The following is a 26,265-nucleotide window of genomic DNA, read 5'->3' as shown; positions in this document are numbered from 1 at the left end:
CTCCTGGTGTGTGTGACTCTGATAGCTGCAGCATGGACAGAGCTTGGACAGAGCTTGGTGGATGAAAGAGTGGTCGAAGAGAGGGAACATGTTGCAGGTGTACTGAATGAGTGGTATCTCAAATGGGTGTGAAACTGAAAACGTGAACATAACTGTGTATGTGCAAACCCACAGGTGTGCACATACATAAGATGTGATTGAAACAGGGAACATTAAAAAAAAAGCAAATCTAAAACAACATGCCGAATGTGAATGTTCCTGTTCCGTGTATGATATGTGAGAGAAAGTGTATGGCTCTATAGTTAGAGTTTGATAGCTCTATCTATAGACAGATGACTGAAAGAACATCACTGTATGCCCTGATATTGTATTACAGCAATACGTCTTTAACTGTAACTGAGAGTACACTCCCCCCCAGGTGGGCAGCTAACACAGCAGAGATAGATACTGGGACTATGAATGGAATTGGTAGTGGCGGAATGTCTCAAGCCAGACCCACATCAAGATGTTGGGTCTGGGAATTCACCATTGGCAGGGCTCAATCTGAGGGGCGGGATAAACGGCTGTCTTTCAAATTCCCTCTGCACGCAATAGGATGGAGCTACAACCAACCAGAGCAACGCTAGTTGATAGATTCAACTTTTGCCGTATCCGGTCGGCAGAAATCCGAACACATCTTCCTTTTTTTAAGAATGACTTTAGTGCCGTTTTTTGTTCTTTTCTCAAAGAAAAGCTGAACTCCAAGTCTTCCAGAGTTGCAGCCAAAAGCCGATTCCAAAGATCGCTGTTCTCCAGCAGCAGCAGCCATCTTCTTTGTTTTCAAGTAGCGGGGAATTCACACCGAACCGTCGCAACTCCGCCGTCATTATGTTAAGCCCCGCCCACCAACTATATACACGATGGCCTGACTAGAGTTTGGTTTTTCCAGCTCGCAAGCCAACGGAGAGTTGCTAGACTGACCCTGGCTGCAAATTACATTTGCTGGCGCTAGGGTGCGTCTAGATTTCTAGGCTAAGCTGTTGACTCATCCTAGAGAAAACAAGAACGGGCAGGAGAGAAACACCTCTTACTATGTATGACTTTTTTATTTCAGTGTTGTTACTGTCTCATGCAGAACATCTAGGACTCATATTCCCTTCAGGTCTGTCCAGATCCAAGTTTATAACTTTGTCTAAAAGTCTGGACTCACTTGTCACTTGGTTTGGTTGAGACCACATTAGGAACTGTTCCTCACCTTCTGAATGCTACGTCATTGACAAGGCATTCGTCTCATGTAGCCCCACATTATTCTGGGACATTCTATTCATTTTTAAAGTATTGTCATGGTCAGCAGTAAAGAGCAGAGTTCTGCTTTCAGCCAGGCGCTGACAGTCTTCTGTTAGTAGGCTGCTGTATGTTATCTCCACGTGAGGTATGATGTTGCTGGAGTGGGTATGTCATTAATATCCCAGGGATCCCCTCTGACAACTTCACTACCACGTGTGACAGCCAACAGAACCACAACTCATTTTGCTGTTATTCAGACCATTCTACGCCAGCAGAACATGTTAAAGAGTCCTTCAGGACCAGTGCAGTACTACTGTGTAGTCCCTGTGTGGCCGTACTGTAGGCTACCTCCCACACATCGTGTGTCCTTGATGGTAAATAACGACGTGATGACAGTCACTCATTCTGTTTTAGCGTCCCTACAGCAGGTGTCTTTAGTTCCCCGTCACAGTTCAAAGGCAAGAGACATCAACAGTACAGAAAAGGGCCGATTCTATTCCATTTAACAACTGGACATGCGTCCAGTAGTCTACAGGCATACAGGCAAATGAAAAGAGAAGCAGACACTGATTTCAGATAAATGTCAGACTGTAGGTTTGCATAACAACAATCTGCTTAAAACAGATGTTTATCTGTGTTCTCCACCTACTATTGGCATATTTTGTCCTGATATTATTGTGCGTTATTACTTAAACTGGAAATCCTCACATTATTGAGGGGGTAGCTTTTTCTTCAGATCACTTTTACAAACTAAGATTAACTAAATGCATGACAGTTTAATGTTTTATTAAATCTTTCAAAAGGGGCATTATATACTTGTCTAATTCCAAGGCCAACCAATCACCATTCAGTTCAACTGTATGGTGTAAGCTTTGAAACCTGAGATGTGCTTGGTTCTAATCCTCTTCCACATTTCATGTGTTTGTGTTATCAACTGTTCATTTGGATTGGCTTACAGAAATGTGTGTGAAGCCTGTGCGGATAAAAGCTGGGAGTGAATCCATGATCTTTGTTTAGGTGGGTTTACACTGTGTGCGGGGTTACAATCAGGAATGAATGGAAAATGGCAAGGCCAGAACGGTTCTGGAGTCCATTATTGCCTCTGAATTTCCGCTATTAATTACCTTATAATTGAAACATTGAAGGGCATTTATCCGCTTATACCGTGGTCACTTACAGATGAAAAAACATTAGGCCATTTATTCACATTTTAATGCATTTTGCAATCAAAACAACAGACAACAGACTTGCCACCCTTAGCAACAGTTGAGAGAACCTTTCAGCTCAGACAGAAAGCTAACGCTATGCTAGCAAGATTCAAAGTCAATAACATCGTGCACGGTTGGAAATCAGTAAATATAACGTGATAGTATGTTTCACAACAAAAAAATGCTAGCTATCAGCTATGTTATTGTCACCAAATCCATATCAAGACTTTCAGGAACGGATGCTCCTCCATTTGTAACGTTACTGTCGGCTGCAGCCTGGCGTAGAGAGCTGAACAGTGAACGGGATGAGAGATGATTGCTGTGAAACAAAGTCAGTTCAGAGTGTGACTGACTTCCTGCAGCGGTGTGTTAGCGCCAATTAGCGACAAAGAATGATTGCGACTGCTGAAAGCACCATGAATCGTGCATCATTTGCAACCGTTATCTGCCCCATCTCAGGGTCCGATTCACAAAAGTTATTTCAGTTATGATATTTCAGCGCAAACACACACATAAAGTTTTGCAGCTGAGTGCAATTTGCCATTTTACTGTATTCTGGAACTCCTTTCTCCCTCTAACTCCTCTCCCATGCGCTGATCTTTATGAATTGGACCGTTATTGCAACAAGGCTCATTTTAATAGAAACTATGTTCGTATTTACATGTGTACAATGTATGCACATTGTATGCACCTACAGTAATTTTAATATGTGCAAATAGCCCAGGAGCACCGAGACACTGTTTGCTTTGCAGCGCAGTTAGGGGTGCATTTCACCCTTTGTGGGTGCTTTAAGAATTACATGTTTCCCTTTTTCTTATTTGTGCAAGTTTAAACAGCTGCAAAAGCTGTGCAATCATTTATGAATTTGCCCCTCAGTGTTGTAAATAAGATGTTATCTTATTAAAGTGTTGAAATAAGGCGTGTCGTCCCTCGACCACAAGATTTGCGAATCGATCCCCAGCCCCTCCGGCTGCATGTCTAAGTGTACGACCAAAGTCTGTCTGATTTGTATAAAGCAAGCTGTCTGACAGCTTGGGAAATGCTGCTTTTGGACTTTATGTTTTTTACTATATATTGTATTTATTTGATAAAAAAACAAACATATTTAAAAACTGTTCATATGATTTTAAATTGTAGTTTAGGACTGCAGCTGATCTCCAAACTTTATTTTTGCGACACTGAGGTCCAAAGTAAAATGATTACTATGACATTGCCATTACCAGGTCTAAATGTCTCCTGTCCATTACATCAACCACTATTGGCTGGTTTTCTATGAAGTTTTTTGTGGATATTTGTGGTTCCCAGGGGATGAATTCTCATGTGTTGGTGGCCATGGACCTTTCCTTTGGATTCACCTCACGCAGATATTGTGCTTGTAAATAAGAAATATCCAAATATTCTTGGAATGATTTTAACTCCTCAGTAGCTTCAATTGAACAACATTAGCATGTCGTCTGACCCCGGGTTAAACCCTGAGTCACATCCTCCTGCTGGCAACACCCCACTGACCCCTAGGGTAACCAGACGTCCCGAAAAATTTGGGACAGTCCCGAAATCCAAGCAGTTTTCCGGAATCCCATACCCTGCCCTAATTGTCCCAAAAATTAGAGCAAAGTCTCAAGAGCAGACTCTCGAGTAGTTCTAGTCTGAGAATTAAAAACGGTTCATGGTGATGGAGTCGTCCTGCAGCCAGCTCCCCGCTCCGGCAGATGGTCCGGGGCGTTCTGCCTGCGACCCGCTTCCAAAACGTTCCGAAAGTCCTCCTCTTCTCCAAAATAAAAGCCCCCATCCCCGTCGGGGGACAACAGGGTTGCATCACAGCTGAGGGACACCACAGTCTGGGGTTGAAATACTCAACCAAAGGTTAATTACAAAAAATACAACCTTTTTATGTCATGTTATGTGCAAGTTGCAGCCATGAGGCCAGGGAAAGTGCACGTGCAGGCAGCCACGAGAAGGAGTGATTAGATTGGATGTTGCTGATGTTAAAGCGCAGTCATTGTGTTTGTTTTATTTGTTTCATAATGACACTTGAGTTCATAATTTTAATGATTTTTTTATTTGTATTTTCGGGTTTACATGACAGACAGTTGAATTCCTGAATAAAAATAATAAATCATTTTGGTGCAGAGTTTTTTCATGTTCCTCCCCTCCCCCCTCACCCCGTCTCGTTCCGTCCTGAATTTGACCAATTGTCATCTTCACCGGAAATAATGAGCGGGATGAGTGACGAACGCCTCTCAAAATCTGATGATAATCTTTCGAACTGACCTTTGTCGATCTGAAATGAAGACAGATTCAGCAACTGCACGGCCTATTTCTCGCTTCAGCCGAACTGATAAAGGAGTAACGAGGCTATTTTTAAAATGTAAGGAGTAGAAAGTACAGATAATTGCGTGAAAACGTAAGGAGTAGAAGTAAAAAGTCTGCTGTAAAATAATTACTCCACTAAAGTATAGATACCCAAAATTTCTACTTAAGTAAGGTAACGAAGTATTTGTACTTGGTTACTTGACACCTCTGTTTAAAGATGCCATGTGGCCCTGTCAGACACATGCTGAGCAAAACCAAAGTGTTGTATTTGGCTGCAGCAGTAGGAGGCAGGATAGCTAACGAACATAACCCATAATCAGGGAGGCTGTTACCTCTGTGTTCAGCAACAGTCTCTCATTACAGTAACTCAACACAACTCTGCACGTTTGTCCCTATTTAAACTGGCAGATAGTTGGCCACAGGAGGAGGTCTTTTCACACAACACACATTTTAATGAGGGTGGGGTTTGGCCACCCCAAAAGATTTTTCTTGGAGCAGCAGAATTGAATCAGCCATCATACGCCTGTCTTCCGTCACATTGAGACCATTTTAAACCTTCAGAATGAGAAACTCTTCTGGGAAGATTGGCGTTACATCAACATGTAGAGTAAATGAGACATCAGATAGGCTTGTGTAAATCTATATCTCTACAGCTTCTTAAAAGTAGAAAAATGGAAAAGTGTTTTTTAATTTCTTCCTACTCCTTTTTGAACATGGAAATCCTTATTTAAATAATTTACAATCATTTTGAAAGATATGTTTGTTTGTATGTTGTTTTGTTGGTTTTCTTGCTCGTACTGAAATGTACATGTTCTTATTTATCTTTTTTTTAAACATATTTTTAAAATAAATGTAATCAAAGAAAATCACACATTCGTGTGTTGTGGGTCCCAACAACATAGATAGATCGAGCTTAATTGTCATTGTGCTCAGAGTACAATTACAATATTAATCTGTTTAGCAGCTCTTCAGCAGTATGCATAGTATAAACTAGAACAAAAAAAATAACGGTATATAGTTGCCATGGTGAATATGAAACCAAAGAGTCTGTTTCAGTATTCATGTGGATTATATGGCCACAGAGAATACAACATTCTGATTGAGGGTAGGCAATCATTTCAGATAAGGTAAGCTTTTGCATTCATTGTGTATTTTCTGTCTTTGTTCTTTTTGTCTGTGCAGAACGGAGGGGATGTGGAGAGCACCTTAAATATCCTCAATGTCCTGGATGAACTTCTGTCTGCTGGTAAGCTCACATAAGCTCTTGACCACTTCACTGCATTTGACAAGGCAATATCGTGTAGGGGACTAACTGTTTTTGCTCCAGGAACAACTACAGCCTCAGCGTAAAAAAAAAAGAACAGAGGAGGGGAGCAGTTTGATGCAAGAAAGCAAGAAATTGAATCTGCGCAACCAACCAGGTTGCACTGAGTTTCAAACCTCTCAAATCTTTTATGCATCAACACGCTCCCCTTCTGAAATAATTGTTTAAAAATACATTTAAAGATCAAAATCATAATGAGTAAAATTAACGTATTTTATGCTTGTTTGCAAATTGTCATTTGCCCATATACAATATTTATCCACAACTGCCACAAAACCTACACTTCTTTTTGTTTACTTCTTTTACATCCTGGTTACAGAATGATTGGTAAAAGTATCTGGACATTGACACGTTTTGATAGACTGCTGTTGAAATGTTATGATTCAGCTGTTATATTTATGTTCTTTTTTCCTTCAATAATAAGATAGAAACAGAATAATTCAAACACCGAATATATTATTTACATTTCAAAAGAAGAAGTATGAGTGGAGGTCTTCACAGTGTTGCATGATGGGAGAATCCTCTTGGAACTTGGATGTTGAATGAGTTTTCAGGTCCAGAGAAGCTTCAGTGAGCCTCGATCATTCTTGAAGCTCTAAATATTGAGTTGGGCCCTGTGTGCAGTCTCCTCAGTGGTCAGGTTGAAGAGTTTAAACTATGGGCTGAAATATGTGCCACCAGAAACTGAATTTGAATTATTTATATTTGAATTTGAATTGCTAAACTTGAATAATTGCATTGAAAAACTGAATTTGAATCACATAATTTGAAATTGTATTGTTTAATTTGAATCATTGCATTGAAAAACTGAATCTGAATAGTATAATTTGAAATTGAATTTATTCGTTTGTTACTGAATTCCAATAAAATTTGATCTTCACTGAAAATTCAACTCTCTATATATCCTCACATTCAGTTCTCACTATTCAGATTCAGATCAGCAAATTCAATTTCAAGTTACTGAGAGACATCCGGGTACTTGGAGGATGAAGGAAGAGCAATCGAGCGCAGATCGATAGGTAGCGTTCAGTGGCGCAGATACACAGGACTCCTCTTCGGCAGCACAAACGTCGCCTTGACCCAGAGAATCATAGATAACATAATCTACCTGTTCACAATGTTCAAAATGTAAATCCTGGTGTTAGTAGACCTAGGTTTATTAGTCACATTCTTCCACTTAAGTAAACTTAAAATGGACTATCGCTACTTACCTTAGCCTAGCCTACTGCATGCAAAGTAGTGTGACTATCCATATTTGAATACATGTTAATTAATTTAAACATTTGAATTGCATTGGTTTACTTTGTACATCAGCAAGCCTGCAATACAATGTGATGTAAGAGCCAGTCCGCTGAGTTTATACAAGATGTTTCCACATTAAAACGCAAAATAGTAAATTTTAAATATCTAATCGTTTGTCTCCTTCCTTAGAGCGTTTATATATTAAAGTTAGTTTTGTTTGTGATTTAAAAGTGTAGCTTTATCATCATGTGTAGTAACAAACCAAACAAAGAGACTATTTCATGTATTTATAAAAATGTATTATAATCAGTTCACAGATCTGAGTCCAAACAGAAACTTCACCCTTCTGAACTAAGAGGTTCTGCTTCAAAGTGAAGTTTAAACAGACTGAAATGTCCAGGCACTCCTCCACTATTTATTCATTTATTTCTGCATGTAGTTATTTATTTAACGAGACTTAAAAAATCATGTCCACAGTCAGAGTCCCGCCAGACTCCCTTTAGGAAACCTGTAATTTAATTCAGCAGGCTTTGACAGTCCGCTCCATTGAGTCCTGGTTCTAGCTCTCCCGGGCTTCCCTTCCCTCCAACTGTCCCAGCAGTACGGCCGGGCCTCCAGCAGCGTGGTGTCGGTTTTGGCTTCCAGGAAGCGGGCAGTGAGCTCCAGATCCTGCAGCCGCAAACGGACTCTGCTGCCCCGCTTTAGCTTCTCTCCGGCCGCCGGCAAACGCAGTGGAACTTCCAGCCGAAATCTACATACAGGTCGTCCTGGACTACGTGGAAGATCCTGCCGATCACCACTCTGTCTTTGACCGGTCCGATCTGGATCAGCGGGGACCGGCGCAGCAGCGAGGCAAAGCGGTGTTCCTGCCCGGGGAAAGAGACGCTGCCACCGGGCCACGGAACTCACCACCTCCCGCTGCCGCCAGAGCACAGATTGCAGGTCCAAGGCGGCATATATATCATAAAACACGTTCTCACCTGTGAACTGTTATCCCTTGCTGTTTGTTTTTTGACATTTCTTTCGTTCCAACATCTATAAACAGTTTGGCATCTTTAGTGCTGATGATCCTGCGCCACTCCACTGAACTCTACCTATCGATCTGCGCTCGATTGCTCTTCCTTCATCCTCCAAGTACCCGGATGTCTGTTTCAGTAACTTGAAATTGAATTTGCTGATCTTAATCTGAATTGTGAGAACTGAATGTTCAGTGAAGATCAAATTTTATTGGAATTCAGTTACAAACGAATGAATTCAATTTCAAATTATACTATTCAGATTCAGTTTTTCAATGCAATGATTCAAATTAAACAATACAATTTCAAATTATGTGATTCAAATTCAGTTTTTCAATGCAATTATTCAAGTTTAGCAATTCAAATTCAAATATAAATGATTCAAATTCAGTTTCTGGTGGCACATATTTCAGCCCATATTAAACTGTCTGTAGTATGTTGAGCTGATATTCCAACAGCGCTAACCCTAGACTAACCTTCTGTTTCGGTTGTGAAGTTTGAAGAACAGCTGTGCTAAATGATAAATTTGCCCTGCCACACAAAACCGTTTTTACTTGCATTTTTTTAAATACATTCGGTCCATATGTGTTTGTGTTATGTCGTGAATGTGAAAATGAACTCCTACCTCCTCTGTCAGCTCTAGCCACTGAAAAGAAATAAGCAGAGAAATCCGGCCAATCACAAAAGCTGGTCAGTCTGACGTCGTGTTGCCTGAGCTCATTACTATTCATGAGCTCGCCCAGTTGCGCTGGGTAAAGGATTCTGACAGCCAAGCTCTCATTGGCTAGCTGTTAGCCAATCAGAGTCAAGCAGCTTAGCTCATTGAATATTAATGAAAACTGGCACAAATCAAGCTGAGTCTTCCTGCAGGCTTTCTATACCACGCTAGAATGGCTTGAAACAAGGTAATCAAGGCATTTTTCCACAAAAAATGTTACATAGTCCATGGTAGAACTTCTGCAAAGTAATGAAATACGTGTGGCAGGGAACCTTTACTTCCAGCTCCTTATCGGCTGCATTTTTGTGCATAAAATTAAAGAACATATGATTGTATGGAGGACTTTGTAAAAGCTAAAAGCATCAAGAGCATGGCGACATACAGAGCAATTCTCTCAGACTGGACACAGTCAAGCTTTGTGACAGCAGATTACTAATGGTCATACTATGGTAGTGGAAGTTCATTGGTTGATGGATATAAACAGTTGGTGGGCCGATTCGGAGCTCCAGTCAAAGATCAAACAATGGGAAACCATTTGGAAAATATGCAAATATGACATTTCTGTTTGTTTCATGTATTACTGTGAGGAAGGTTACATTCTCATTGCTCCACACAGATCTCATGTTTCAGCTCTTCATGCTTCATGGAAAGTGACAGAATTAGTGTAATGTTGACTCTGGACCTCAGCTCATTGGGGTATGAGGTTAACATGGTGATTTTTTTTAGATAAGATAGTGTTAAAGGGTGTCTACTCTCAAATATTGAACAGTGCAGAATTATTCCTACACTCTCCATCAACACCCTTAAATTAGGGCAGAAAGTGTACCGTTTCTGAAGAACCCTGCAGAAGTGAAACCAGGACACTGAGACAGACAATTTAAGAAAAGTTCAGTTTACTAGGCGATGGAGACAAAGGTCAGTTACCAGGAAGTCACAAGCTGACATCAGGCAAACAAGAGCCAACACAGACAGAACAGAAACAACAGTAGGACCGCTGGAAAGCTAGGCTCGAACACTAGACAACTAGACAACACTAGTGTGTGTGTGTGTGTGTGTGTGTGTGTGTGTGTGTGTGTGTTTGTGTGTCACAATGTGCATTATATTGATGTAGGATTTGTGATCTGTCTTGTTTTGTTAGATGTTGTCATGTTTTTACTGTTGGATTTAAATTGTGCCCTGCCTAGGGACTGCAGATGTACATTAGCCTAAGGCTAACTCTGGTACAGTGCATCAAATGGCAACATTTATGTTAAAAATTGTACATGGTCCCTAATAAATAAAATAATAAATAAATAATAAAATAACCTGGCAAATGACTAGAGAAACAGGACTGGTAGAAATACTGAGGGGCTAATGAGGGAATGAGCTGCAGGGGAGGAAATGGGCGGAAGGATCTGAAGACTGAAGTTGTTGGTGATGTGGCTGGAGGGAGAGGTGGAATCTGAAATCAAAGGAGAGACAAACAGAAGAGAGAACATGGGTTAGTTGTTGGTGGGTACAACACTTAAACCTTGTAGTTCCTGTTTGTTTTTGTTTTTATTTTGGATCATGTCATGCCACCATCTTAACACCACAGAAAACACTTAAATCCATCAGACTCTTGAACACGTCCGCTCCTCCATCCGTCCCTTTAAACCCACTGGTTTCCTCTGCTGGGTTAGTTTGTATCGGAATAGTTTCCAGCAGAGGAACCAGCAGCATCTCTCTGTCTCTGTGCAGGTACAGATCGGCGTATCCACTACATGATCAGTAAAGGTGGCAGCGAGGCTTTGCTCGTCGCACTGGTCAACGCCGGCCGCAGCTTCAGTCCCAACTACACCATCCTGCTGCCACTGCTGCACCTGCTGGCTAAAGTGGGACACAGAGGTGAGGATGGATGAGAAATATTATGGTGATGGATGAATAGAATAGAATAGAGTATAATGCCTTTTATTTTCACTATACACATGTACAATGAGATTAAAAGCAACTCCTTTTACAGTGCCAACATGTATGTAAAATAAAAATAACAACATGGTATAAAATAAGTAGTGCAAAAAATGGGGGTAAGGTGCAAAAAAAAAAAAATATGGTTTGATATACAGTGTGATATACAGTGTGGGTTATTGCACATTATTTGAATATTGCCCAATAGAGGTGATCACATTCAATGAATAATAGATATGGGACAATGAGAGTAATGATATTGGGAACAGGACATGTTGTAACCACTAGCATCTCTTTGGTAATACTATAATAATGGTGATGATATGTGTAACCAAGGGGGTAAGCTTCGCTTCAGAACTCGAGCCATCATGGCGCCATTTTGTTGCTAACTGGCCATCACCTGCTGTTAGCATTCCGCTGACCGCAATTTTTTTTTTACGTCACTTGACTGCGAATAACTTTATATCTGAAGCGTTTAAAGACTCTATTTGTCCGTTGTTTAGTTCCAAAGAAACACGACAATGTATAAAAGGCTCCATTACCTTGTACCTCACGTTATGGCTCCGTAGCAGACGTTTTTGTAAAAATAAGCTAACGATTGTGTCATAACCAAGTGACTTACTGTCACATAGTAGAGGAATTACCGTATAGTACAGGAGAAGCTCGCAGGCAGTTTTGACTTACATGAGATGTTTAGGTTTAATTACTAATGTTAACTAGCATGTTAGTGATCAATAATTAGCCTGTGCCCATGTTATCTCCTTACATAGACCTACAGTCTCCGTATCTGTAAGATTGGGAATGATTGAGATTTCTCTCGGCACAGCTACCAGAAGACTTCCAACTTTCAGACACGTTGCTCACGTCACATTCTCTCAGTTGGAGGCTGCGCAGTAAAGCTGGCCATCACCGGAAAAGTGCTTCTAATATCCTTCACTGGTCTCCGTCCAGAGCAACGGGGTCTATTGGTCCATTATATACTGGCTATGTGTATAATGCTACACATATCATCACCATTGCACTTTATCTGCCCAATAGAGGATCGCAGAGCCCACCACTCAAAAACCTGGCCCTGCAACATCTGACAAATAAACCCAAAGGCTACTTTGGGTTTATTTACTCAGAAATGCCAACCACAATATGCAACAACTAGATATCAGAAATAAAAATGCCAGCCCTGCAATCATGTCTCTACTATAAACAGGAAATCCAATAGGCCAAAAACAGCTGTCATGTTTTTAATATTCTCAGGTTGCTGTTATTGTTGTGTGTTTCTTAGACTAAATCAATTGAAAACGTTTGTCAGTAGGCGACTGTGTTTTTAATCAGAAAATGATAAGATATATCAGATAAACTCTTATGTGAAATCAGTTTGACTAAACTTTCTAAATTATTGGTTTTGTGTGAGACTAGATCAACTGAAATGTTCAATATAATAATGTAATGATTTGGGGCCCCAGGGAAACAGCTTCTTCTTTACTTTTCACCATTTCTCTAACTGGGAATGTTGGTATTGGCAGCGGTAACACACAACCAACAGATTGGTTGAGAACAATTTCATCACTTAAAAAAGGGACACTGTCAAATAAAATCCCGTGAGATTGTCTGGAAAAGTGATTTCTAAAAGTGTCACGAGAAGGCCCGATTGACACAGTTTTTATTAGTGTCACAATCTCAAGGGATTATATTTGACACTGTCCACTTTTGAAGTGATGAAATTGTTCTCAATCCATCTATTTGCTGCTAAAGGGTCAGACACACCGGCCAGACGGCCGACCTTCGGCAGAAAAGGCATTTGGACTGATCAGTCTCCCCGCGTTGGTCAAAGAAGTGCCTCAGAACACACCGAAGCAACGAGATGTAATACGTCTCCATAACAGCAGTAATTGTTGTATTTTGTGAGTAGAATCTGAATCTGCAACGTAACATTTCTCTGACAGGTAAATGTACAATGTTAACAACAAGTATAAATACACAGGAAATCAGTGGTACACAGTTGAGTTGAATATTAGGTGCTTTGGGGTCCATCTCTGAGTTATTTTGGAGTACAATGGTTCTGGAGAAAGCTGCAAGCAGCAACACAGGAGGCCGTGCAGTCGGCCCGTTCCAAACAGGAGGCTCAATAAAGATGATAAATATTCTATAAATAAATGATATGGTCAGCTGATTCTACGCTGTTCACCTTGACGTTACTCTGATTACACATTCATGAACATGTTCCATACCTGTGTGTGTGTGTGTGTGTGTGTGTGTGTGTGTGTGTGTGTGTGTGTGTGTGTGTGTGTGTGTGTGTGTGTGCAGACCGGCGTATAGGTGTGAAGGCAGAGGAGGCTGGAGCTGTGCTGCTCACTCTCAATCTGCTCCGACACAACGCCCAGCACGGCAGCAGGGCCGCAGCCTGCCTCTGGGCCATCCAAGTCTTCTGTTCATCAGGTACACACTCACACACTCACTCATGCACGCATGCATGCATGCACGCACACACACACACATGCACGCATGCACAGCACTCACTGATCAATTGATGAATTGATTTACAAATTGCAACAGAAGCAACAAAATGAATTTTATTTTTCACTTGAACTCGACACTTTATCTTTCACTGTCTCACTACTTCCAGCTTCCCACATTTTTTAATCAGCAATTCATTTGCCATTCTCCTAGCAACATTTCCTGTTACCCATGTTGATTATGTGACACAGGATAACAAATCTAGTATCTGATACCTCAGCAGCTACTCACTGGGTGCTAAGCACTCAGAGACCTGAGTCAGAGCAAGGTTCGCCCACTAGGTGTCAGTGAAGTTGCAAAAAAACAACTGGATGGATCACCTCTGCTCCAATCTTCATCATTTCTATTAATGTGTGCTTTGAATCTCCTTCTACATAAAATCATTACTTTGTAAACAACAAGGAAAGTCAGAATCGTGGTAAAAAACATTCTGACAGCCTCGGGGGATTGACAGTTCTCCAGTCGTGCTCCTCTGCGAAGAAGAGAAAAGAAACATTGTAGCCAGCTTATTGATGTATCCACAGTTGGTGTCATTTAGAGCAGCTGCAGCCACCCAGGTGTTTAATGAAGGATACCAGCATTTAGAGAGCAACAATAACAACCACCCACATACAGTATGATATTGGAGCTTTTAGCATCAGACTTGTAATATGGTCTTTTTGCAAGAGCAAAGACTTTATGAATCTTCTCGACTCTTTTTATAGAGCAGTAAACGAGCTGAAGTGGGCAAAAAGAAGTGCTAAGCCAAATGTAATGTAAACATTAAATTTAAATCTGTGAAATATAAATCTGTTTTAGTGTTATTTCCACTAACACGTGGTTACAGTGAGAGTGTCCATAACAGAAGCCCTGCCTGCCCACACATGTGGATACTGAAGAGTCAGGAAACTGATGATTCAAAACTCAACTTCAATGGAATTCAAATGATACACATTACACTACACCTTTTACTTATCATGCTCATGAATTCATGTTTTCAGATGGTCGTGTGTTTTCTCCCTACAGTTTCTACAGCAAACCTTATCGGAGCAAACCATGGACTGGATGTCATCTACGGCCTCATCCCTCAGTATAGCACCAAACATCTGCACACCATCAAGTATGTTCGCCCAGGCTTCTGCATCTCACACTGACACTAACATCCACTTAGAGACAGGAGGACTGGACGGGACAATGCCTCCATAACACTGACTGAAAGACTTGTGGGATCTACAGTACATTACACACTAGTGGAAGGCAGAGAGCCCAGTGTCTGTGTCTGTATTTATTGAGGCACCAATATAATTTGTATTTCTATTTGAATAAGAGTAGAAAGAAGCGTAACAATCCCGTTTTTGTTTTAATTCCACTTCTAATTTTAAGATATTTGTGTGTTAAAATAAGTGTCCTTCAATAAGCTATTATAATAGTTATGAACGCCTAAATGTAATATTGGTTTATGGTTTTAATAAAACCAGCAATAAACATGTATAACCATACACATTATTGAAATCATTTTAAACTAACATTCAGTGCCTATCACATTCAAACCAATAAACTAAACTGTAAACTAATAAATGTGTGAAGTGAACGTGGCCAGAAGAGCTATAAATAGCGCTCTGTTTCTCCAATGTGATATCCGTGTGACACAGGCTGACTAAGCACTGAGCACAAAGTGTCAACTAGCTGCTAACTTCACTACCAGAGCTAGAGTAGGCTAATCTCCTCCTCCCGGTCAAACAGACCTATTGCAGGTCCAACAGGAAAACAAAAGACAAGTAACGTTATAATAAACTACCCCAGCCAACCAACAAAATAAATGAATTTGAAATAAATCAAATGAAATAGTGGCGTAATGTTCTCCGTTTTGCCTGACCAGGCTGCACTGACAAACATAGGGGATTATAACACATTTGTAAATATTTTCAAAATATTTGTACATCATAAATATTTGGGGGGGGGCTGTCCTCGGCCGGCACCCCTCACAGGGTTTCAGTGCTTTGGTCAAGTGCACCTCGGCAGGCGGTGAACTGAGGAACTGCCGCCCCCCAAAACAACAGTCCAGTACAAAATCTAATAGTAACGAGATCTCACCTCATGTGCAAATGAATGGTTGTTGATGGAGGTTGTGGCCTCTGGCTGACCGTCAACATTAAACTAAATCCTTCTCTCAGAACCAGAACATAAAAATGGCTCAGTGACATTCAATGACTTGTTGATTCAATCAGCAGTTTATTTATACTTTGGCAGTTTGTGGAGTTAACATTAGCATCTGGTTGGCTAGGCCTCTTCACCTTCTTCACCTTTCATTTATTTCAAAGAGTCAGTGATGGCTGGCAAATTGACCAAACACGCTGGTCTGCATGTATGGTATGTCCAGTTTAGTTTTGGTTCATGTTGATCTCTAGATATTTTCCATAACCCGAATCTGTGTTGCTTGTGGCAGGCAGGAGTGTAAACTACACAGACTGCAGTTCTGTTCTGTTAGGTGACCCACAGCCAGGGTTCATTAGGTTCGTCATTCTCATAAAACTTCACAACACAAAAACACATTTCCCCCTTTCTCTGTGTTGTCAGCGGCTGCATTAAAGATGGTGATTGATTGGATTTCTAAATTCATTGTCCCCAGAGAAAGAGTCCTAATGATTTTGGCTGACTCCCTTAGCTTTCCTCCAGAACCTCGTCAGAACAGGATTTTATCCCCACAAAACCTATTAGCTGAGTTTCAAATATTTGCTGAGGATATTGGGGATACCCAGAGGACGTCTTTGGAGCAGGCTGACATCTCCTTTAGTGTGGACATCAATCCAAATTTCCACTATTATGCAAGAAATATTCAAATTCAGGCTGCAGTAAAATTTGCTGTCTTATTTATTATTCCAATTGCACCATGCCAAGGACAGACATAACATTGCTTAATGGCTCAACAAATGATAAAACCCTCCTGTTTTGTTCGTATACAAGAGGCCACTAGCGGGGCTGCTTGAAATAAATCAGGCGCTATGGAACTCTTGGTCACCGTCTGCTTTATTAAAGCCAGATCTGTGAAATGTGCACTGGATGGCAGTGTTACAGTTACAGGGAAACATCATCATTATATCAACATATTCTTGGTCTAAACACATCATAATTTCTCCTGAACTTATGCATGGACTCCATCTCCTCGCTAAGCCGCCATCCTGCTATGGATTCTGTGTCCTTTTCCCATCTGTCTCTGTCAGAACTAATGGCATTTGGCTCAAATAGCCATCATCCTCCAGTATACCCAGCGGAGCACGCCATGAGCACTAGGAGTACCTCTTCGTCCCTCTCTGGCTGGCTCGAGGACAGGCATACCAGCCACTAGTGAACATGAAACTCCCTGGTGGTGTGAGGGAATCGGATCCTCAGGCATCACACATTTACAGCCCCCAGGGCCACTTTTCTCTATCATTTCCATGCAGAAGCCAGCTGTTATTTGTTGTAACACAATTAGGAGACTCTGGGATTCCAGATTTCAAAGCCGGTTGCTACTTTGGATAATTTGTTAGAATTGGCAGCTGAGAATTCCTGTGATGTAATGAGACCAACGAGGCAGGAGATATGCTATTTCCCTTAAGTGTGAGAGGCAGTTAGACATGTCTATCACAGTGATTTATTCAATTATAGCTATGATATGGCGACCGTTAGATATGCCAGTTGGCTGCTGTGCACACTTTTAAAGCAGTAAAGTCAGTCACTCATCTGTACAACTAAATCTGTCCATCTCTGCTCAACTGTCAACGGCACTTAATCCTTCACTCCCGTCTGTTAGACTGCGAGGCACTGCATCTCTTCTTACTATCCTCTTTAAATTGTTGCAAGTTTGAGCTACTGTGGACTGCCGTGGAGGCATTTTACTTTGATTGACAGGTTTGGATTCATGAATCATTTGTAATTCAAGGACGCTCAATATCTTACTGACTCATAATATACTACCCATAATGCACCATAAACTCTTTGATTTACCTCCTGGTCCCCCAGTTACCTTTTTACAGCACAGGGCAACACGCACACCCTCGACACTTTCTAAATGGCAAAGTAAATCACATCTTGAACAATTCCTTGTGGGTCTATAAATATTCTTTTCCATTATACATTTTGTTTCCCTGTTGATGTTGGTGAGTAGAGGCCAGTCCGTCTGCAAGGGTAAAACTGGCCTGACCACAATCCAGCACCATGTTCACATATCACTGCATCCAGCTTTTATAGCTCGGTTATGGGGCAACCACTCTACGTCCGAGCCACAAGCTACCCCAACCCCAAGCCCTGACCCATCATTCTAAAGCAGGGCAGGAGCCTATAAAAACACAGATGAAGATCAAGTAGAGGACTGGTGTGGAAGAGAGTTTCTGTTGAATACTGTTGTTTGGTCAACTGCCTTGACACATTGCCCTGTGATAACAGTATGAGGCTTAATATATCATGTGACACAATGTAAAACCTGAACTGCTCTGCACAAGTGAAGTCATAATAAGTGACTGGTTTTTGACTGCACTCATCTCAAGTGGTTAAACTGGTGATAATCTAATGATGAGTATACTCCGTTTATTGTGCTGTCCAAACTGCAAACTGGTGATAGTGCCTGAAGGTTTCTGAAACGCTGGTTTACTATAATCTTATGCACAAGGACAAAATGAATTCTTGTTCTTCTCCTCTGTTAAATACATTGGCAGTCTGATCGCTGGTGTGTTTTGAAGGAGGCAGGGGAGGAAGTGTTGGGGTTTGGGGGTTTAGAGTGTAGAGCGCAGCAGACAGGTTCGGCGTATGAGGACAGAGGAGAGAACGCTGTCTCAAGGGGGTCTATGAGGTTGTTCTGGAGGAGAAAAGACAGTTGATGTGTTTTGTTTTAAATGCATCTGCTCAGTGCCGGGTCCCTACACGTCTGTCCATTCAACCAACAACAACACCTCATGTCCTTTGTGCTGACGCAGCCCAACCCTTTCCACCCAAAATAAGCTTGATTGTACATGGTGTGCATCTTACCTCAGGGAGTCCAGCTAAATCCTTGATGTGCCTGAACTCACGCTCACATCACTGTGAGGGGCTGAGCTGTCAGGCATGACGAGTCAACACAATACATAATAAGGTTCTGGGCCCATACAAAGAGGTCAACTAAACAGAACTAATTCACTAAATAAAACAGCCTAATCTGACCTAATGAAGACTAAATCTGACCTAACAAACTTCTTAATTTAATGGAGCAATATCGCCAACTGTATTGTTACAAAATCCTTATATCCTTGTCATCAGTCATGTGTCTTGTAGAAAATACAGCAAAGAAATGCTTCATAACTGAATTTCCATAATCATTTGCAAAGATTTTTGTGGGATCCATGTGTTTAATCCATGTATGTTCTAGTTTGTTCTGTATTAACTGTCTGTAATTTGCATATTTAAGAGATAGAAAAAGGACATTTGATTGCAGACATCACAGTTTCCTCTTGAATGCGTCCCGAAGAGGTGTGGAGATGAATTTAGTTCAGTATGTCTCAGCAGGGAGCTGCTGATGAATTGATCTGCTGTCAGACTGGATCGATACGCTATGCTCTGATCAATACCAACAACAACACAGCTTCTCTGTCTCCCAACGCACCAGCACACACAGCATGGAAGACAACCTTACAGCATGGGCCATGTGACGATGGAGGGGTGGAATCACTGAGGAAATGCATGTAGGAGGGAAGAAAGGAAGATAAAATAAGGGAGAGGGGAGGGGGAAAGAGAGAATGGGAAGGTTAAGAAGGTTAAGTGAACTTTATTATCCTGTGGGCAATTCATTTTACAGCCAGCTGAAGAAAAAAGACAGCAGTTCATACACAGGATGCACAACATAGCATACAGGATGGAAGAAGGGAATATGATGGAGAAGAGGAAGAATGGTGCAAAGTGAAGTACAGAAGGACAAAAGAAGGGAAGATCTTTGAACTGAACTCTAACCAAAGTTCTTTTTTTTATTATTTCATCTCATCTTACTCAGTCAGCTGCCTAACTCTTCATAACTTGGAGAAGATGTTTCAGAGTTTTCATATTAATGTGCTGTATATGGCAACTCCACAAGAGCTGCAGCAAATATACACACAGACCGACTCTATAATCAAATGTATTTGCTATGTGCGTGTTTTTCGAGTGCATGTTTTTTTATGTTCACAGATTGGGTTCACAGTCACACCAGTGTATGACGTATAATCTGCATATTAAAGTGTGTGAGAGACTAACTGCTCCCTGTCTATATTTTCCAGGGCAGCCATTGATGCCTTTGCTGCTCTGCTGTGCACAAGTAAGTTTTTCATATCCTTCATCATTCATCAATATAATGGTTTCCATCACACTGGGTGTTGTGGGAATTATGTCCAAAATAAGGCCCTAAAGTCAGTCTAATCTGACTCCAGTTAATTAATTCCCGCGCCTTCTTTATATTGGACTTAAGTTTACCAAAACACAAGGATCAATCGGAGACGAAGAGTTCAGTTAAGCAACGTTTACTGAGTCCAGCATAAGAGTTACAACACAAAAACAGAGTCTAAGTTTCCCTAGCAACAGACATGAAGTCAGAGCCTGGTCCACCAGGATCTCAGTTCAAATGAGCTCTGATCTCAGCTTTCCCTCAAGCTTTTATCCTCCCCTCACAGGGGGGTGTCCCCTTGTTTCTAGGGAGAAACTGTTATCTTCACTAACACACACACCAAGGTCGGGCCTCTGTGTGGTGCAACTTCCTCTCCTAATCTCTTAACTTTAACTGTCTTTCCTGTTTTTCTGCTTATCTGTCTGGTACACACTGCACTCTTATGCCATAAAAGGCTTAAACTATTGTTAAAGGCTTAAGCTTAACGTTCTATGTGTCAGAGACATTTCCTTGAACCAATTCCTCAATGAGTGCACACAGCTCTTTTGAAATGAACACAAATATACACATTTTATTAATAAAATATTTCTACAGTGTACATCATCATCATCATCATCATCATCATCATCATCATCATCATCACCACTACCCAAACCCTTTCTCCAGGGGCTCTCTGGCCATGCCTGTTTTCTGAGGCCAGTTTCTTGTGTAACAATGTATTTCTTTTCTTCCATGGATAGCTGGTCATGCTATGAAAGCGTGGCATCTCACTGACATACAGTATACTGTACCTAGTGCAGCTAGAGTGGCTAGAATAGCAAAAACATTTTCCTCTAAAACTTAACAAGTAAGGAGGTATGTTGTCTTTGTAATAGCGGACATAAATTGCGGGTCCAGTGGAGGAAATAAGAAATAAAAAGGACTTGCATTTACAAGACCTGTGTGCAGGTTTTAGACAGTAGCAGAAAACCAGACTAACGCCCGGGCCACACAGCCTGTGTGAGCGAATCCTCATGCTCATTCCAGCGCCCATGTTGACAGGTTGGAGGCCTGAGCAGCGTGACTCAGCTGCGTGTGGGCTGCGGGACATCTAGAGATTCAAGGTCTTGCCTGTTTTTTCCATGTGTAAGAAGTACACAGTTTGCAGCAAAAACAGACTGGAAAGGATCTTTTGACAATCATACTGTCATCGTAACAGCACTTTCACTCCATTTACATCTATATCTGTAGAATATGTCACAGACTCAACACTTTCTGTTTTGTTCAAATTGGGTTTGATTGGGTCTCTCCTACAGTTTAGATTGTCTGCCTGAGCCCGAGCCCGAACCCGAGCCTGAACCGGTCCGATATTTTACGCCGCTATGATCGGGCTGAGCCGGGCCCTTGATCAAGCATTTGTGTGGCTTTGTCATTACTTTATTATGTACATAGCCTTATTCGGTGGGGAGCAAGCTATGCCTCTACAGCTTCTCCCGTAGCTCTGGGTGTTTGTCTTGCACTAACTTGAGTGTGAGGTAAACTGTGCTTCATCGTGTCTCCCACAACTGCAGCACTGTCGTCGGCCAGCGCGTCAGCATGCAGACTGTGGCGAAGGACAGTATTAGGTGATTGAGACAAGAAAGTCTCCTATATGGTTCCAGGGCTTTGATTATGTTGCTGCCTTGATCTGTTACCCACACTATTCGGCTGAGGGAGCTCTAGGGTCAAGGTATTTCTTTTACTTTTCTTCATTCGGATCCATTTGCGATCCATTCCATTCTGAATAAACAAACAGCGCAGTTTACATGCTTCGTCCTTATTGCATTACCGGTATTTATTAAGATAATTCTAAACAGATTTCTGTAGTTCAAACAACTCAGAATTGTAGTTGAGAACGTCAGTTATAACGGCCCACGTAATAACAAATTTTAGGGCTCATAATTACAGTTAATGTGTCGGGCCGGGCCGGGCTCGGACACAACGTGCACGGGCTCGGGTAGGGTCGGGCTTGATTTTCTGGGCCCGATGTAAGCTCTAGTCTCTCCTCATCTTCTCTCCTTGTTTCCTCTCCTCTACTAGTGGCAGAACTCTGTGTTGTAATGCTTTAGTTGTTCCTGCAGGGGTCATGTTTGCACTTTGTTTCTGGTCCTGTAGCATTTACAGGCGAGCACCTGATGGATGTGTGTGTGTGTGTGTGTGTGTGTGTGTGTGTGTGTGTGTAATAAAGTCAGCAGACAGTGATGCTTCCTTCTTCTCTCTCTGTCTAAACGTTTTTCTTTTCTTGCTGGGTACATTTTTTCTTTCTAATCCTCTTGTCAGACCTCGTGGACACATTTGTGTGGTGGCTGTTTAGAGAGTCACTACTCCAGAGGCAGCGAAAGATTTGAAGGGCTCAGAGCTCTTTCATGATTTATGCAATATTGGGCTGCGCTTCATGTCAAAGTGCCAATTTGTACAGAACATCAAGGGGACTGCGTCGCTCATAAACTAGAACATCGAAATGAGCCTGCCCTCAGTGTTTCACTTTGATCTATAATGCAATGTTTTGGATTGAACATAAAGGCAACAATTACGCTAACATCAAGTCATATTTGTAGATTTGAAGTATTTTTCTTTCTGGCGACCAATCATTGGAATGCAGTTTCCCCTCTGAACCCAAACAGTTCTGGGAGCATATTTAATCTAACAACACTTATTCTGTGTTTAGAATCTCGCCCACCACACCAAAGTGTTTGTCTCAGGAGTAGATGAAGACCTTAGAACAATAGCTAAATACAACTCTCACTCCCCTATGTTCATGATCTACCTGTTATACATAATGCTGTACTGGACAACTCCAACTAATGGGATAAATCAGATTCAAATTATAACTTTACACCAAATTAATTATTTATTTATTGAAAAAATCATGAAATCAAGTATGACTCAAACAACCCTGACAAAGTCAAACAAAGAGCACTGATGCAGCAGCCCTTATGGGCAATTTAGAGTGGACCTAAGAAGTATGTCTTTAACCCGTGCAGACATGAGGAGAACGCCACACTGAAAGATGATTTGGTTGATGTGATGTGGTTGTACATATCATCAGTATTATGGTATTATACACAGCCTTCATTCTCCCAAAAGATATATGACATACCGCAGCAAACTGGTATTTTACTACTCTATCTAAGCTCTGGGAATGTTGTTGTTTGATCAATTGTGTTAAAACTGTGTGTGTGAAAAGTGTGTGTGTGTTTCTGCAGCTGCTTTGTGTGGATCATAGCGGCTGAGTGACACTATGAGGCCAAATGGACAGATGTAGTTTGGAATCTCAGATCTTTAGTCAATCTTGAGTTCATACCTTGCTGGATTTGATGTGGATTTGCTGCGTCCTCGTTCTGTCCAGTCAGCCATTGGTGAAGTAGCTGTGAACAGAAGTACAGGACTGATGTCCTGTGTTTGTCTGTGTCTCTTCCTCACAGAGGCTAATGTTAGCTCCGTGGTGTCCAAGGGTTACGTCTCTGGCCTCTTGCGACTTTATGAGGACTGGTACAGCAAAGGAAGTGAACACGTAGCAATCTGCCATGCGCTGCTGCGCTGCCTCCATAAGGTCACTCACATCACTGCAGGCAGGCAGGCCGTCCTGAGCCAGGGAGGCATCAGACTGCTGTACGAAACTACACAGGTAACGTTCAAATCATCCCTTCTCTGTTTTGTTGTCCTGATTCTTTTTTCATTTTTTTTCTTTCTGTTGTTGGGATAGACTGGCGCTGTGATGAAGCATTTATTTCATATGTCCTGTCACAACAACCTTATGTCCCCTCAAAGAAAAATTGTTTTATTTTGAGCTTATCTGTCATGCCGTTAGTGTAGTGTAAGAACGTAGTGTATGTACTCTAGCTGGTAACACTTAAGCAACAACGACTTAACTTGTCAGTGTTGTCTACTATTTCCAGTCTCTTCCTCTCCTCTCCTCTCCTCTCCTCTCCTCTCCTCTGACTGCACAGATCTATTCATTAAGGGTATGTTTGTCAAGTCCAGTAATGTAAATCTTTACCTCTACACCATCAAGAGGAAGTCATACTGTAAACAGCTACTCTTATGTCGAGGTCTTCACCAACGGGTTCAATTGGTTAAGTGAAGGGGGACAGTTAAATATTTGTGCTCTGCAATCTGAAGATGATGGGGAGCTTACTGCTCCTCAAATAGAGATAAGAGACACAGAAAGCCTACTGTCCTTTAGAAAGAGAAGGGTTTGTTCAGAAATCAAAGCCCTTTTTTTCAGTAGGGGTTGAAATGGGCCAGGATTAGTCTCTGTCGTCAGTTTGAGAGACATGATGTGACATTGCCTCCCATCTGTTATCTGTTCAGAAAGATCAGAAAGTCTGACTTTTCCTCCCTCGCTAACTCACAAGCAGTGAGGATAACACACTAAGAAGACGTTGGTTTGCAGAAGGAACACACACTTGACAGTGGATTTGTGGAACCCCGCTGATGATAAGTTGGAAACATAGAACACTGTCCTAAAGCTTCCCAATCCATGATACATGTGCTCATTGAAAGCCTTTTGGTCATAATAGATGAAGATATTCAAATCAACATTTTAATTTATTTAGTTTTCAAAGTTGAAATAATTTCATCACTCTCAGCTGGACAATCATAAAAAAGTATAATAGGCTTTAGATCTCATAGCAAACATACATAAAATGCTGAATGCTTAGAAAAATCAACATGTTTTTTGAGAATTTTTTATTTCAAATAAAAAATAATTACCAGTACCACTGTCTTCCCAAGACAAGACTTTGGAGATTTGACTCATGTCTTTTGGCCCATGTGCTCCTGTTAGTGCAGTCCATTGATTTCATACAGACGGACCTATTAACGGAGGTTTAATGACTGTCTGTTTCTCTGCAGACATGTTTGCTGAGTAAAGGTCTGGAGCCTCTGGTGGAGCTCTCTGTGCAGCTGATGAGGAAGTGTCTTCCTAAAACTCCTCTTCCACTGACATCAGATCAGTCTGCGTACACCTTCCCCCTGCCTGGAGGACCACATGCTGTCCCTGAGACGGACGCAGAACCAGGTACAGTGTCCCATTCAGTACTCGCCTCCTGCCGACATTCAGCAGAAGCACCTATTAAAGCAGCTACTGGCTTGGTCTGTGGATTAGTAATATCAACATAATAAATATAACATACAATGCAGTATTTTCAATTTGAGAATATTTTAAGGTAAGCTGGTCAATATTGGAACCAGACAGGCTGACTGATTAACAAATATATACTAAGATGAAATAATGTAGTCCCATGGTGTCTAAGGGACTGATGTGAACAAGGATCTTTGGAATTTGTCCAGTATTGAACGGGAACACTGTAACCGGCAGCCGCCAACCGAGCAGCAATTTAATCACAATATCGACTGCCAGCCTTTTTCTTTAGTAAATGGGCTTTTGTATGTAGGATTTCTTCTCCTCTTTGGCTGCAGTAGTCATCCTCAGTCACACTGGACACTGCAGACCCGATGGTCTGCAAGGCACAGTGAATGAACAGGAGTGTTAGGATCCATTTGTAACTGTAGCCAGTCTGTATCCAAAGGTAACTTCTATGAAAGCTGTGCCAAGAAATCTGCAATTGAAAATATTTTAGACACAAAGCTACGCTGTCTGTACTCCAAATCAACAAACTCCCTGGCACTGCTCGCTCCAACTGTCACTAACTTTTCCACCGGTGACCATGCTTTCAGAATGACAGTAGTCAGATACTGAGAATACCAATCTGAGCCTGTCAGTGGCAGAAACAGCTCTGTTAGTGGAGGTCTATTGATGGTCAATATTTCCCCGGCCAGTTTGGCATCTGTCGGCTGCAGCGCTCGCTCTCTCAATACTGGACCAGTTTCAGACATTGTTTCTATTAGTCACTCAGACACAAGGTTAAAAAAATACAGAATTCCCCTTTAATGAAGTGCATTGCATTTCTTGTTTAGTGTTGAGCATTTATATTTTTAATGTACTGTTAAATGTATTTTGGATTTGTAGTCAGTGGCAGAAAAAAATAAACCTACATTTTTAGGACATTTTAGTCTTCAGTGTTTGAAAATTGTAATTCCATTTCTTTGCCTTAAGATTCTTCCCTTTATATTACTTTTAAATCCCTTTTAATATCATTTGTTGTTATGCAGTTTTACTGAAGGTCGGATGTTAAAGTGCTCATATTATGCTTTTTGGCTTTTTTCCTTTCCTTTATTGTGTTTTATTTATATATATATATATATATATATATATATATATATATATATATATATATATATATATATATATATACTGTATATATATATATATATATATATATATATATATATATATATATATATATATATATATAAAAAGCCCAAAGTCCACCCCAAGGGGACTTGTACTGTCAGGGCACACCCTCATACTCATA

The 26,265-nt window shown here is 41.1% G+C and overlaps 1 protein-coding gene across 3 annotated transcripts in view; it reads left to right on the top strand.

Annotated features, from left to right (window-relative positions):
• agbl1 (AGBL carboxypeptidase 1) overlaps positions 1-26,265 on the top strand; it is a 111,305-nt gene that overhangs the window by 10,414 nt on the left and 74,626 nt on the right. For all 3 annotated transcript variants that reach the window (XM_028585824.1, XM_028585826.1, XM_028585825.1), the window contains exons 3-9: positions 5,970-6,033; positions 10,807-10,953; positions 13,315-13,446; positions 14,530-14,623; positions 19,764-19,801; positions 23,311-23,513; positions 24,743-24,908. In XM_028585824.1, the coding sequence (XP_028441625.1) occupies positions 5,970-6,033; positions 10,807-10,953; positions 13,315-13,446; positions 14,530-14,623; positions 19,764-19,801; positions 23,311-23,513; positions 24,743-24,908 (844 nt within the window). The remainder of the gene's footprint in view (positions 1-5,969; positions 6,034-10,806; positions 10,954-13,314; positions 13,447-14,529; positions 14,624-19,763; positions 19,802-23,310; positions 23,514-24,742; positions 24,909-26,265) is intronic.

Source organism: Perca flavescens, chromosome 8, assembly GCF_004354835.1.
Source record: "Perca flavescens isolate YP-PL-M2 chromosome 8, PFLA_1.0, whole genome shotgun sequence".
NCBI lineage: Eukaryota > Metazoa > Chordata > Actinopteri > Perciformes > Percidae > Perca > Perca flavescens.
Note: the sequence above shows the minus strand (reverse complement) of the source record. Positions and strands in the feature narration are given on the sequence as shown.